The sequence below is a fragment of the Cygnus atratus genome, chromosome 1, assembly GCF_013377495.2.
Source record: "Cygnus atratus isolate AKBS03 ecotype Queensland, Australia chromosome 1, CAtr_DNAZoo_HiC_assembly, whole genome shotgun sequence".
In the NCBI taxonomy this organism is placed as follows: Eukaryota; Metazoa; Chordata; class Aves; order Anseriformes; family Anatidae; genus Cygnus; species Cygnus atratus.
This window is the reverse complement of record NC_066362.1, coordinates 56720865-56733751: the sequence shown is the minus strand read 5'-3', so window position 1 is coordinate 56733751 and position 12887 is coordinate 56720865. Positions and strand designations below refer to the sequence as shown.

The window sequence follows — 12887 nt, the reverse complement described above, 5'->3', positions numbered from 1 at the left end:
GACAGGAAACATCATCTACTAAAGAGCCTTATTTCCTCTACCTTCCTTCAGGATACTGGTTGTTCTTATTCTAAGCTAAACAGTGTGCCTTTAAGAGCTGCAGATGTTAAGAAACATTTCCAAATACTTCAGTCTCCAAATTTTGCCTTTTAAAAAATTAATACTCTAGTGGATTGTGTTGCCTGAATTCAAAATAGCTACTTGAAAGCAAACAAGCATTCATACTATTTATGGGGGATCTAACATTATGTGCTCCCTTCCACAGGCTGAGCAGAAGCAGGACTTTTCCCAGAACTTAAGGGCTTAAGCTAACATGCCCTGCTCCTGCTGCATTAGGAAGCAAGGGGCTGGAAGCTCATACTTGACCCAAGGGAAGAAAAACAAACAAACATGAAATGAAATGTTTTCTGTAGCAGTGAAAATGTACTCCAAAACAATGAAACAGTGGTGAATGAAAGCTAAGCAGAAACTTCTCAAGCTATCGTTCAGTATAAACCTTTTAAACATCAGCAATTAGTACAGATTACAGGTTTAAAAAAGAACTATGGAGGGCCTTTCAAACTGAGACTTGGTATATACTGTAACAGTGGATTCATAGATCACTTCAGAGAAAGGTAGAAAAGTAAAACATTCCAGAATAAGCTCTACATTTTCCTAACACTGGACTGCATAATGTAGCACCCAAGAGTGCATGTCAAAAACATGAACCCAAAACAATCATTAAATCCTCTCTAGAGGTTATGTAGGAAACAAAGGAGATGAGCTCCCACAGCTTCCTTTAAACAGCTCCTTAAACAGTTCTTTGCTAAAACTTGCAGTATGATCTGGATATGAGCTAGTATCACACCTGGCTTTTTAAAAATCCTTTTTAAAAAAATCCTGCTGTCCATCACATTCCTCTATGCTGAGTACTATTTTATACAGTGTTTTTTGGGTATTGAAGTCAGGGAAATTGCTTGGTATGCTCTGAGCACGAATGGTAGACCAGTAAGGCTGTATTTATGTGTCAATATTCATATCCAGTAAGAAAGTGGTTCCCAAATCTAAAGCCTATGGATTATATGCAAGACAGTCCAGTGTTGCCTTAGGTTGCTAGCCACACAAAAATTAAAGTGAAGAGGAAGGCACAAAACAAGACTTTACTGTACAGCATCTTATCTGCACAATGTTGTTGTCTATAAATCAGTAAGTTGGAGATCACTGATGTAAGCTCTCTTGGTTATTATTTACTTAGCTAGATTGGACCATACCCAAATGACCAGAAGGAGAACATTAAGAGGCTTGTCTTGCCCAGCTGAGAGGCTAATTAAGTACTGTAAATTCCTACAATTTACAGAAAAGTACATGTAATATAGATATGTACAAGAGTAACGAGAACAAACCTCCTCCTTACTATGCAGCTATAAAGAACAAAAGGGAGATATCTAGCTAATTAGGATAATACATGATATAGCTTCATATGGAAGGACCAATAAATCAATAAAAATAGCTAGAAAGAAAATATTTTACTTCAGGATAATTTTTCCCTTTTTCACCTCTTTCTGTAACATTTTGTATTCAAGATTCTACAACTTGGTGTGCTTTCAATTCACCCCCTAATTAGCACAGCAATTTTCTAAATTTTCTTTTTCACTTGTTTTGGGGTGTAGTTCAGAACAGTCTGATAAGTCATACAAGTGATTGCCACACACTCCAAATGTTAAAATCTGAATTCTTCAGTCTATATCCACAGCTAAAAAACATGTAGCTTAATCTCAGTGCTGTGTCTCTGTGATCTAATTTAAACTTTTCAACTCTGTGAAAAGATAATTACTTCATGCCTTGAGTAAGTCATTTTTTCCCCCATCAGAACACTGCTTTCTTCAGAGTCATTTCTTTTGAAAGGGCATCCAGATAAAAAGGGTAGTTATTTCAAAATTTAATATTGATACCTCTTCAGAGTACATGTACTTACATTGTTACACACCCATGCTTAAGGAATGCAAGGAGGTTGATTTTTTCTGATAATAGACTTGGGCTTTTTAAACAAGATACTTGTGATTCCTCCATTGGTTCTATAAAGAAGCATCCTTAGGAAAACATAATGTGGTCAGATGCAATTCAACCCAGAAAAACAGAATCGTCTTGAGAGCAGGTAGAATTCTAAGCTGCTACACAATATATACATTATATATACACAATATATATACACAATATATACATATATATTGCTACACAATATATACCATATAAGAGAAACTGCACTGGTTTTAGCAATTCAGTCTCTTCTAGTTAAGTGCAACTGAGATTACAGTCATGTGGGTTAGTATTATTTTTAGCCAGGACGAATGCTATTCTCCTTCAACCCCCCCAGTCCAGACAGATGAATAGAAAAGGGTGACATGAAACCAGAAGTGCATGAGTAACATCTGTGCTTGTCTTTACCTTGAGCTCATCTGCATCATAGAAGTCTATGCGCACAGCAGGGACCATCCACGTCTGGAACAGAGTTGCGAGGATCTGTTTGGCAATTGCATCTGCGATGAGGTGAAAGTGGAGTGGGTTTCGCCTGATATGAGAAGAGAGAAAAATACGTTGGTCCAAAGGCTTCTAATTTCTATTGTAAAAGGACAACATCATAACTTACAAAGTTTTATGCATGTCTAAGGCTGCAAGATAAAGTGCACATCTTGTCTGGTGAAGTACAGCTCTGTGGCCAAAATGCTAAGGCACTTACAATTTGAATGAACAATAATAGAAATACTGGATCAGTTTTTGGGTGGTTGTAAATAAATATAGTTCCTTTGACTTCAGTGGAATGTAGTGATTTATGACAGCTGAGGATCTGGTCCCTACTACTACAAGGCCCTTAAAAGAAAGCCAAGTTAACCCCTCTTTGAGCCTTGGGTTGTGAAAGCGATTGCTTTCAGTTTTCTAGGTCAACATGGTAATTTATCTCTACGTTAAGAATAGTTTTCTGTGGAGTAATAGGGGTGAAGGGGAAGGTGAAAAAATAATCACCTGAATGAGATAACATTCCAGGACTATTGAGTTTGCGTGCATCATTTCTACAAAGCAAACTTGGGGTATTAACAGCTGTCCTACATGAAACCAGATGTTTCAGGTGAGTGCCTTCTAGGTACTGGAATAATGAATAGACTGGAGATTGTAAATTTCCCCACATCCTTGTTCCTAAAAGGGTGACAGGATTGAAGAAAAGCAGGAACAAAGACAATATATTACTCTCAAACACCAGTTTTGGGTTCATCTCTGTAATTTCAGGACTAGCCCTAAGTCAAAAGGAGGGTCACAAAAATGATCGGAACACCTCTCCCACAAAGAAAGGCTGAGAGAGCAGGGGTTGTTCAGCCTGGAGCTGGGAAGATCTTATTGCAGCTTTTCAATACTTAAAGGGGGCTTATAAGAAAGATGGAGAGAGATTTTTTCAAGGTCTTGTACTGAATAACAAGGGGTGATAGTTTTTAACTGGAAGAGGGTAGATTTAGATAAGATATAAGGAAAAAATTCTTCACCATGATAGTGGTCGGACACTGGAACAGGTTGCCCAGGGAAGTTGTGGATGCCCCATCCCTGGAAGTGTTCAAGGTGAGGCTGGACGGGGCTTTGGGCAGCCTGATCTAGTGAGAGATGTCCCTGCCTTTACAGGGAGGTTGGATTAGATAATCTTTAAAGGTCCCTTCCAACACAAACCATTCTATGGTTCGATGAAAAGCTTCGAAATCAGGATGAGTGAAGCCAGTATCAACAAGATTGACAATGTCTGACGGAGTATACAGACAGCAATCTCAGTGTTGACATTACAAATACCATGTTTAAATCCCTTAACCTTGCTTCCCCCTTTGAGGGACAGTAAAGCAACAGTCTGATCTTTACTCAGCTTCTGTGGTAGAAGTATGAAAACCTGCTACTGAAAGTGAGTCATGATTTGTAGTCTTCCATGTTTATCGCTAACTTAGCAACTTTCACTGTCAGCAGAGAAGGACAGAGTTTGCAAAAGCCACCAAGATGACAGATGGTCCATTTAGTCTTTAGCGTTGGTTCAACCTTTCTTTGATCCCAAGGGCAGACTATTGGAGTCTCATTACTGTGAAATTTATAAAGGTAAATGGGTGTACTTGTCAAATGATATTTTTCATCTAAAAAAGAGGAGCATTTCGTTTCAGATGCTGGTTAAGGTGGAGTATGACTGATGCTACTACATTCTGCTGGGTGAATGAGAAGTGAAGAAATCTATGTTAGTTCAGGCCAACACATTTCCATTATACTTTTGGGCTTAATCCAAAAGATGAAGGTTATTTCTTTCTCCATTTCCTGCCGTAATGAAGAATATGTGCCTTTCTCTTTAATGCTACTTTTCTCTTCTTTGATGAGTAATACCGTTTCTCACTCGACAAAGTCCACAAGAAAACCTGAAAATACACATAATGGTTCATAGTATCATAACACACCTCTCAGCAGAAAAAGGAGACTGTAGTAATAAGCAATGTATGTCTGGATTTTGCAGCGTTAGAAATAGTGCACATAAAATCCAACCGAATATCCAGTGATCTCAGTGAAGCTGTTCTATTGGTTTCAAGGGGACTGTGGATCAAATTATATGCTTATAGGAGAAGCAGGAAAAGGGCTGGTAAGAAGCCTTATATATGAGTTAATCATGATGGTGGAATAAACCCACGACTGATCTGAGTTTAACAATATCCAAAACACTAAGCCACAACATGCTTTCCAAAAAGACAAAGGTCTTTTAATCTCCTGTGTGCCCTGGAATGAGCAGGGGAAAGGGAAAAGTTGTAGGTTGCCAGCTGCGGAGGGTCCCATTACCAAGCCAAAGGGATCACAGCAATTATATCTGCTTCACCAGCCCAGCAGGAGAGAAGACCACATCCTGGCTCATGCAGATTCCGCAGTAACCAGGCACCTTGCCAAGAAAAAACTCAGAAAATAGCAGTGATCAGGAAATGTATTTCATTAGCAGAGAAAAGGTCAAGAGAAACAAAGGTGCAAAATCAGTGGATCTAGGTATTGGCAATGCAGTATTTCAAGGCAAAGAGGCATAGACCATCAACACACACATTCCATACAGATCCGTCTGCTTAGCAGGGGCTGAGTCTGGTATCTGGTAGGACTATCTCCCAGCTGGTGTTCTTCAGTAATTTTGCTTCTTTTTTTTTTCAGGGTCATTTATCTATATATTGCAAAGTAGAACAAGAAGAGTAAAATCAGCTAAAAAACAAGAAAGCTACATCTTCTTTCAAACCGTCATTTAGTTAAATGGAATTGATATAGAATATTTGAAGATAAAACACACTACTTAAAAAGAAAAAATCTGATACAAAGATGCTCAGATGTTCAGTACCAGTTTATACTTATCTGAATGACCTAGAGTGTATGAAACTTAAATGGGAACAAGTGGGTGACATTTTCTTTAGTTCAGCTCCTACTGGGAAAAAGAAGAAAGGAGTCGTTGTACTCTGACACAGAAACCTCTTTCAAGTCGTTAGCCTCATGGTAAAGATTCAGCTGGAAGGAAAGTATGTGTCAGAGGCAAAGCAGAGGATTATCACTTACAGAAACGTATCCCCAAAACAGAATAGTGACCTGCTAACATCTACAACTGTATGTGCATCAGCCACAGAAAATTTTACTCCAGATGAGATTTTAGTTATGTGAAAGGGGAGGTTTGAGTGTGGAACTAGAAGGCAACAGAGCACAGGTTGAAACGTGCAAGATCTTCTGAAGGTAACCATACTAGCATGCACACAGATGACATCTTTTGCCTGTTCTGGGGTCTGCAATTTGCAAAGCCCAAAAGAAATGGACTGCTTCAAAGTGTTTATGAAACAGGTGCAGAAGCTTGAAGATCAATCATCATCCACTGTAAAAGATACAGAAGAGAGTCTATAAGATGAGAAATTTTTCTCAAGAGATATGAGAAGGAGATGTTATCTTTCCTCTGAATTATTTGCCAACTTGATTGAATCACCAGTGACAATCATGAGAATCAAGAAGGACTTCACTGAAAGCTACATTTCATTAGCCTTAGATGTTTTGCTATACCATTTGGTGCTAGTGAAAGCTATTTCATTCTTTAGATAGGTCTTTTTTCCAGGACAGAGATATTTTGGTATATAAGGTTTATAAAAGTGAAATTAAACTCTATTGCTCCTATGACTAGCTAAGAGAGAGCCATGTGGAGAGGTGCATGCATTTAGTACCTACAGTTTAAGAAGATTGGGAAAAGAAGGGGGAGATAACCAAGTCTCTCAAAAAAAGGCTAGAGAGTCCATGGCTTGGGTACAAGTTTAGGTGGTATGCCTGTTGAAGAAGTTTAATGAGCAGATGAAGACACTGAGGTTTGCTAGTGGAAATTGAGTTGCATAAAAATATGCAACTCATATGATGAGTTGCATAAATATGATGCTCTAGTTAAAGAAACTGCCATGAAGGTAGATCAAGTTATGGAAAGGATTTTTATGCTGTGGTTTCCTGCAATGGCAGGGCAGTTAAAGGGATGACCCAACGGTTTCGTTCCATTTCCCTGAACCTTGGGACTTCTTTCTTGGATTGGAGAGAACCTGGAATGAAGTCTCAGAAAGAGTAATGACCAACACAAACTTCCTCTTCTCTCACTCCAAATGTGAGCTGAACTTCCTTTGCCTTTCCCTTTGCTGACCAACTCAAAGCACAGCTTAGTGTAGTATTTCTTTTTAACATATATGATATATACCATACAACTCATTCTCCACTGGGCATGCTATGAGAACAAAAAAATCACACACAGTAGAAGCTGGTTATATACTGTACTGCTATAAAGCACTATACTGTGAATGGTGACAGTATACACAGCTATTGAATAATATAGGTCAATATATGGCATTTTTGATAAATTTCTGCTACAAAATTAATAGGTTTTAGAAAATTCACAGTTTACATGTGAATTTGTATGCTTGGAATTCAAGGTTTCCAGTATCCTGGCTTTCAGAGCAGACAGCCCTTCAACTTTGATCTCCCAGTTTTCCAGCTTCCTTACTATAGAAACAGATATTGAAATGACCAGGGAGTTTCTCCCCAGTATCCAGACATCACTTAATCTCTTTTATCTCAGAGAGTATGAATATCTGAAATTTTACCAAATACAACTTTTCACTGTTTCTGGTACATGGAAAATGCTTAATGCAGAAGAAAGCTTTTTAAAAACATGGGTATTTCCCTTCAAGTGGAAACCCAAGGTTTTAATCTCTCTACTTAGAGGACTGTAAATCCTCGTATATTAAATTATTTCTGCTTACCTTAAGGCCAGAATACTACCTGGTAGTGTAAACTACATATGAACAGCTCACATTTCTTTACTTAAATTGCTTTCTTCAAAAGTGAATGAAAAGAGATTCTGCCCAAGATTTTCAAGCATGGATGCTTAAATATAGGCTGTTAGGCCTAAATATAGGAGCTTAAAAGAATGTTTTTGTTTTCAGAATTGCTGAGGTCCTATAACATTTAGTAAAATGAAAATAATTCAATAACTTTAAAAATCAGGACCTTTAGGAACTTATCCTAAGATACTCATTTCCATATATATATCTCATGATGTCTTATTTTTACATTTTAGAACTTCTTGTTCCTCATCACAGTTCTGATCTGCTTGCTCAAGCATTTGTGGACCATTCTTTTAGAATAGCCAGTGCCACAGAATTAAATACAAAAACCTATCATTGAAAAAGGGAGTAGTGAACCAAGACTCACTCTTCCCTTCTGTATTATTCCACAGCTCAATTGTTAGCAATTCAAAAAGCAGCTGCTTGGTTGTATGGTCTCTTTCTGTAACAGAGGATTTTTTTTTTCTAAGAATATAAAAAGGCCAGTAGCCCAGGGGGTTTATTTCCAAAACCTATACTTTATTAAGGGAAGCACAACAAGGTAATACCTTTTATATCTGTAACAAATGGTTACAAGAACTTCAAACAGAAATTATGAAAGGCAGCTTGGGATTCTTTTTTTTTTTTTTTTTTTTCTAATGCCCATATGACAATCCATATGGGAAGAATTTCAATGTGGAAATCATTAAAGATTTTTCAAGCCCTTTCACATCCAGTATTGATTAAAATGCTCCCCAAACTATTGGAGAGATCTTAAGATGCACGAGCTGCATCATTTATAGATCGTCTTGTTTTGTGTTAACTTACAGGAATCACTTTGGAAATTAATAAGAGATTTCATGGACAGATTTTTTTAAACATTGCTTTCTCCATTATTCCTCCATTGTTAGGACAGCTGGAAAATACAAAATGAAGTGTATATTATTGATGCATTTACATGCATCAGAGAAAACAGTTCACACATTACAGTTTTTGCCAGAAAAATCTCCCATAAAATAGACTGACATGTTAGAAAAGTGGGAAACGATGACAAAGGTTTTAAATTCTCAAATTAACTCCATTAAGGCAAAGTGGTCTCCATGGAATACAGTCATTAGATTACATAAGCTTTAATTACCAGCCGGTGTTGACTTGTGACTCTTACTTGGAAATTACATGTCATCCTTTTTATTTAATTTGGATTTTCTTTTGGTTTATCTTACTCTACTTGTTGTAAGAAAAAAACAAAGATTATTATTCTTACAGGTATTTATAACACAGTTTAAAGTCCTAATAATAAAAATACTTAGACATATGCTTTACTTCAAAGCTGTAGGCAGCCTTCTTAAAGGCTATGTTAAGAAGTAGCTAAGATTATACTATGAACTCGCATCTCCATTGAGCTGTGAGTTTTGAGAAGGAGGGAAAACAGGAAGGGGAAGGGAAACAGAAAGGGGAAGGGGAAGGGAAACAGCAAGGAAAAAGAAAGAAAAAGGAAATAAAAAGAAAAAGAAAAGAAAAAAGGAAAAGAAAAGAAAAGAAAAGAAAAGAAAAGAAAAGAAAAGAAAAGAAAAGAAAAGAAAAGAAAAGAAAAGAAAAGAAAAGAAAGAAAAAGGAAATAGAAAGAAATAGAAAGGAAAAGAAAGGAAAAGGAAAAGGAAAAGGAAAAGGAAAAGAAAAGAAAAGGAAAGAAAAGAAAAGAAAAGAAAAGAAAAGAAAAGAAAAGAAAAGAAAAGAAAAGAAAAGAAAAGAAAAGAAAAGAAAAGAAAAAAGAAAAGAAAAAAAGAAGAGAAAAACACTCTTTGCTGACACAAATGTCTATATACAAGGGAGTTCATTGGCAAGACAGTATTAACTGAGACAGAAGAGAAGGTAATTTCTTACAGATTCTCTGTCTGACCTAACTGCCAGCAACATGTTGTGTAACTTTGACCTTTCTTTGTTCCCAAATGAAACATGGTGTTTAGCACGTCTTTGGAAAAGATAAGAGTACATTTAAAATAATTTCAGCTCTTAGTGAAGTTAAGAATTACCTAAGTAGAGACAGCAATGATCTTTGCAATGTGCAACTGTAACCTCTGGGCTGTTCTGTGACACTCTAAGCTTTACATTTTTCAGAGATGGAGTAAAACATTGAAAAGGACCAGTATAACTTCTACCAGCAGCTGCAGAAGTTTCAAGGAGAGTTATTGGCCACAGGACACATTTGAAAATTAAATACATTCCAAAAGCATTTCCATTACATTTTGCCCAGCTGACCCAGTATCTTTAGTAGTGTTTAGTCTTTTGCTTCGGAAAAACTAAACTTACGTTGCACTTAGAAAATATTGATAAGAGCTTGGCTGCGTTAAACTGGCTGAGAGAGAATATTTTTCACCCCTGCAGCAGATTTACAAAATCCGTCATAATTAGGAACTAGATGCCCCAGAGAGGTAAGCACGAAAGTTGCAGACTAGGACTAAGTACTCATTCTACATGCCTTCCTCTGTGCAGCAGTGCCAATGCATATTTATCAGAGTCTGCAAACTCTGCACTATCGCAGCTCTGCTGAGTGTCCCCATGAGAACAGACTGTCAGTTATGTCAAACTGGGTGTTAAAAGCTGCTGGGATTTTGTGGCTTGAACATACGTTTTCTAAACACAAAACTGGAATCAAGCTCCCTTTCCACTGGGAGTGAAATGCATTTTTGAACTATGGTGTTCTTATAAGGAATTAACCACACTACCCCTTCCCCCTCCTCTTCCCACTCTTTGGAACCCAAAGACAGATATAGTTTCCCAAATGGCTTGAACAAGTAGCTTGCCTATGTCTCATGATATATATGGTATGACTAGAATCAGAAACTTGCTTTTTTAGACCTGGCAGAGGAAGACCTGGGGTGAGCTGAAATGTTCAATATGCAGGATTTGCTGTACATTCATGGAAGAGAGTAGACAGCACAGTCCGTCTACAGAAACTCCTGTAGTTTTTATTCTTAATGACCCAGCACCCCTGCTGTCTTGTGTCTCTCTATCTAGCGCTCTAGCTCAAAGCTGGGGCTGCAACAAATACGTTAGTACGCAGGGGAAGGATGATTACACTGACATGGCTCCCTTTTCTCGGAATTTCTGCACTACAGGAGTAGGGATTCCCTACAGAAGCAGGGAATTGAGGCGTCTCTTCTTGTATTAAAATACAGAGATACTCAGCTAAAACATGCTTTAAATAGTAAACTGGAAGGAAATGCCAGTAAGAGCAGGTGGGACATCTATGTGAATTCCAGACAGATTCACTGCAATCGGTGCTCTGATGCCAAATGAAGGGCAGCAGGAACAGGATATGAAGTGTGGTTGCTTTGAGGGGCCAGTTTCTTAGTCACTAGAGTGTGTTCAGGGTGTTGCAGAGCAGGACTGAAGTGCAGTGGTTCAGCTGCCCAAGGAGAACCCACACTGTGCCTGCCCGTAACAGCTGTGTTTGCTACACGAGCATCTTTCAGTTCTGCAATACTCTCCCTATCTCCCTTCTTACAGGCAAATTCTGCACCTGCCGCATCAGGTTCTGTCGAACCCTGATAATCAGAAACTTTGAACAAGGGAAAAAAATCTCTTTGACAATATGTTTATAGGCATTTTTGTTCTGTTCTTGCAAAGGTATTTTTAAAATTAAATGTGGTGATCCTACAGGCAAAGGACCAGTAGCCTAACTTTTTTCCTAGTTTACAGGATAGAAGAAGCAAACTTCTGCGCCAGTGGAAACACAGTTCTTTCAAATACCTGTTTTCCTTGTCTTATTGGACAATGCCAGGTAGGACAAATTCCCTGCTGCAAATTTTAGGGTTAGAAAAAGAGACATTTCCATGCCTCTTTTCACTGATGACCTTTGAGTCAGACAGTGGATCTGCTACTGATGTCATGAAGTTTCCACCATCTGAAGTAAAAGCCTCCGACTCTCCTAACTCATTCCTCCTAATGCAGTATCATGACCTGTCTCCATCTTCCTTTCCTACAATTAAACAGATCCTAGCAACTAAAATAAAACTCTCTAGTCACGGTAACCTTTCAAGTGCATATCAGTCTCCAGGATAACACTGTTTGCACATGGCAACCAATGCAAGGAATATTCATTTACACTAAAAAGCAATTTTCAGCTGAGTTTGTTGTTTGTTTGTTGTTTATTCTCCAGTCCTCTTTACCACTGCCACTTCAAAGAAAGAGACACAAGAAAGGAGACTTTCTGAGGCGTTGTACTCTGCCATGTAGCCACAGCATCAACAGATGCTTAAGAAGTCAAATCAATTGCCTGCATTTTCTAGAAGATAAGGAAAAAAAGTCAAAGAATCTGTATTTCTTCTTTGAGAGCATCTTTCCTTTCCAGTGGACCATCTAACACCCATTGAGAAAAACTAGTTCTGGGCAGGAATGCACTTCAATTTGTCTTTCAGTATATTTTGAGCAAACAAGCGAGACAGGTTATCTTGAAAGTTGTAACTCCACTGAAGTTTCATTAGCTATACCGGACTTCAACACTTCTGCTGAGCTAAACAAATCCTTTGAGATGAGTAGTACTGCTAGCCAAACAGTAAATGTGTTCTTGACAAGGACAGACTCCACCAGACTCAAAAATACCAATGTTACCTCTCTTTGTTCTGCTGTCATTGTTTTATTTAAATATATTTCCCATACCACTTATGGCAGATGTTTATAAGCTTAATTGTTTAGCTGAGTGATAAAACAGGAATTTCCTGTAAGTAACACAAAAGCAGACTGCCTAAACCTTTGAGCTATGACATTCCTATTATTTACAGCACATTTGGAAACATACAGAATACTAAAGCCTTCTCAAAATGGAGGCAAGTACAAAGAGAGAAGAATGCTAAGAAGCTAAGCACTGAAAAACCTCCTATCGCCATAAAAATGTGTATTTGCAAGAACCCCCTTAAAAACAACAATCAAAATAGACAAAACACCCCACATTCTTGCAATATAAAGCCACTTCACACTGAATAATTCAGGAGTCTGATTGGAAATAGATAAAGTTTTAAAATTTAACAGGGTTTTAACATCCAGGAAAATTCTGCCAAGAGCATGATATAGGTTTTTACTGCTGTTTTGGTTTTATGTTTATTTTAGTATTGTTTTTCTTGTTCCTAGTCCTTTGTTACACTCATCTAACAAGAACATACTAATTCTGGGAAGACCTGCAAAGGCTACATATAAATAGTGAAAGTTGGTCTCATATTTTGGAGAATAGTTCAGTTGGAAGGGACCTTCAAAGATCATCTAGTCCAAATGCCTGACCACTTTAGGGTAACCGAAAGTTAAAACACATTATTAAAGCATATTATCCAAATGCCTCTTGAACGCTGTCAGGCATGGGGCATCAACAACCTCATTAGGAAGCCTGTTCCAATGTTTGACCACTATCACAGTAACAAATTTTTTCCTAATACTTAGTTCAGAGAATGTCCTGTCTCTACCTGCAGTCCAGCCAAGCTCTTAAAACAATATTTAATGAGTCCTTTTCCACACTGTAAAAGGTAAGCATTTACGTTCTCT

At 37.8% G+C, this 12887-nt stretch overlaps 1 protein-coding gene across 3 annotated transcripts in view; it reads right to left on the bottom strand.

The window, feature by feature from the left end:
• LARGE1 (LARGE xylosyl- and glucuronyltransferase 1) overlaps positions 1-12887 on the bottom strand; it is a 285860-nt gene that overhangs the window by 128694 nt on the left and 144279 nt on the right. For all 3 annotated transcript variants that reach the window (XM_035569242.2, XM_035569241.2, XM_035569240.2), the window contains exon 6: positions 2425-2548. In XM_035569242.2, coding sequence (XP_035425135.1) covers positions 2425-2548 — 124 coding nt within the window. The remainder of the gene's footprint in view (positions 1-2424; positions 2549-12887) is intronic.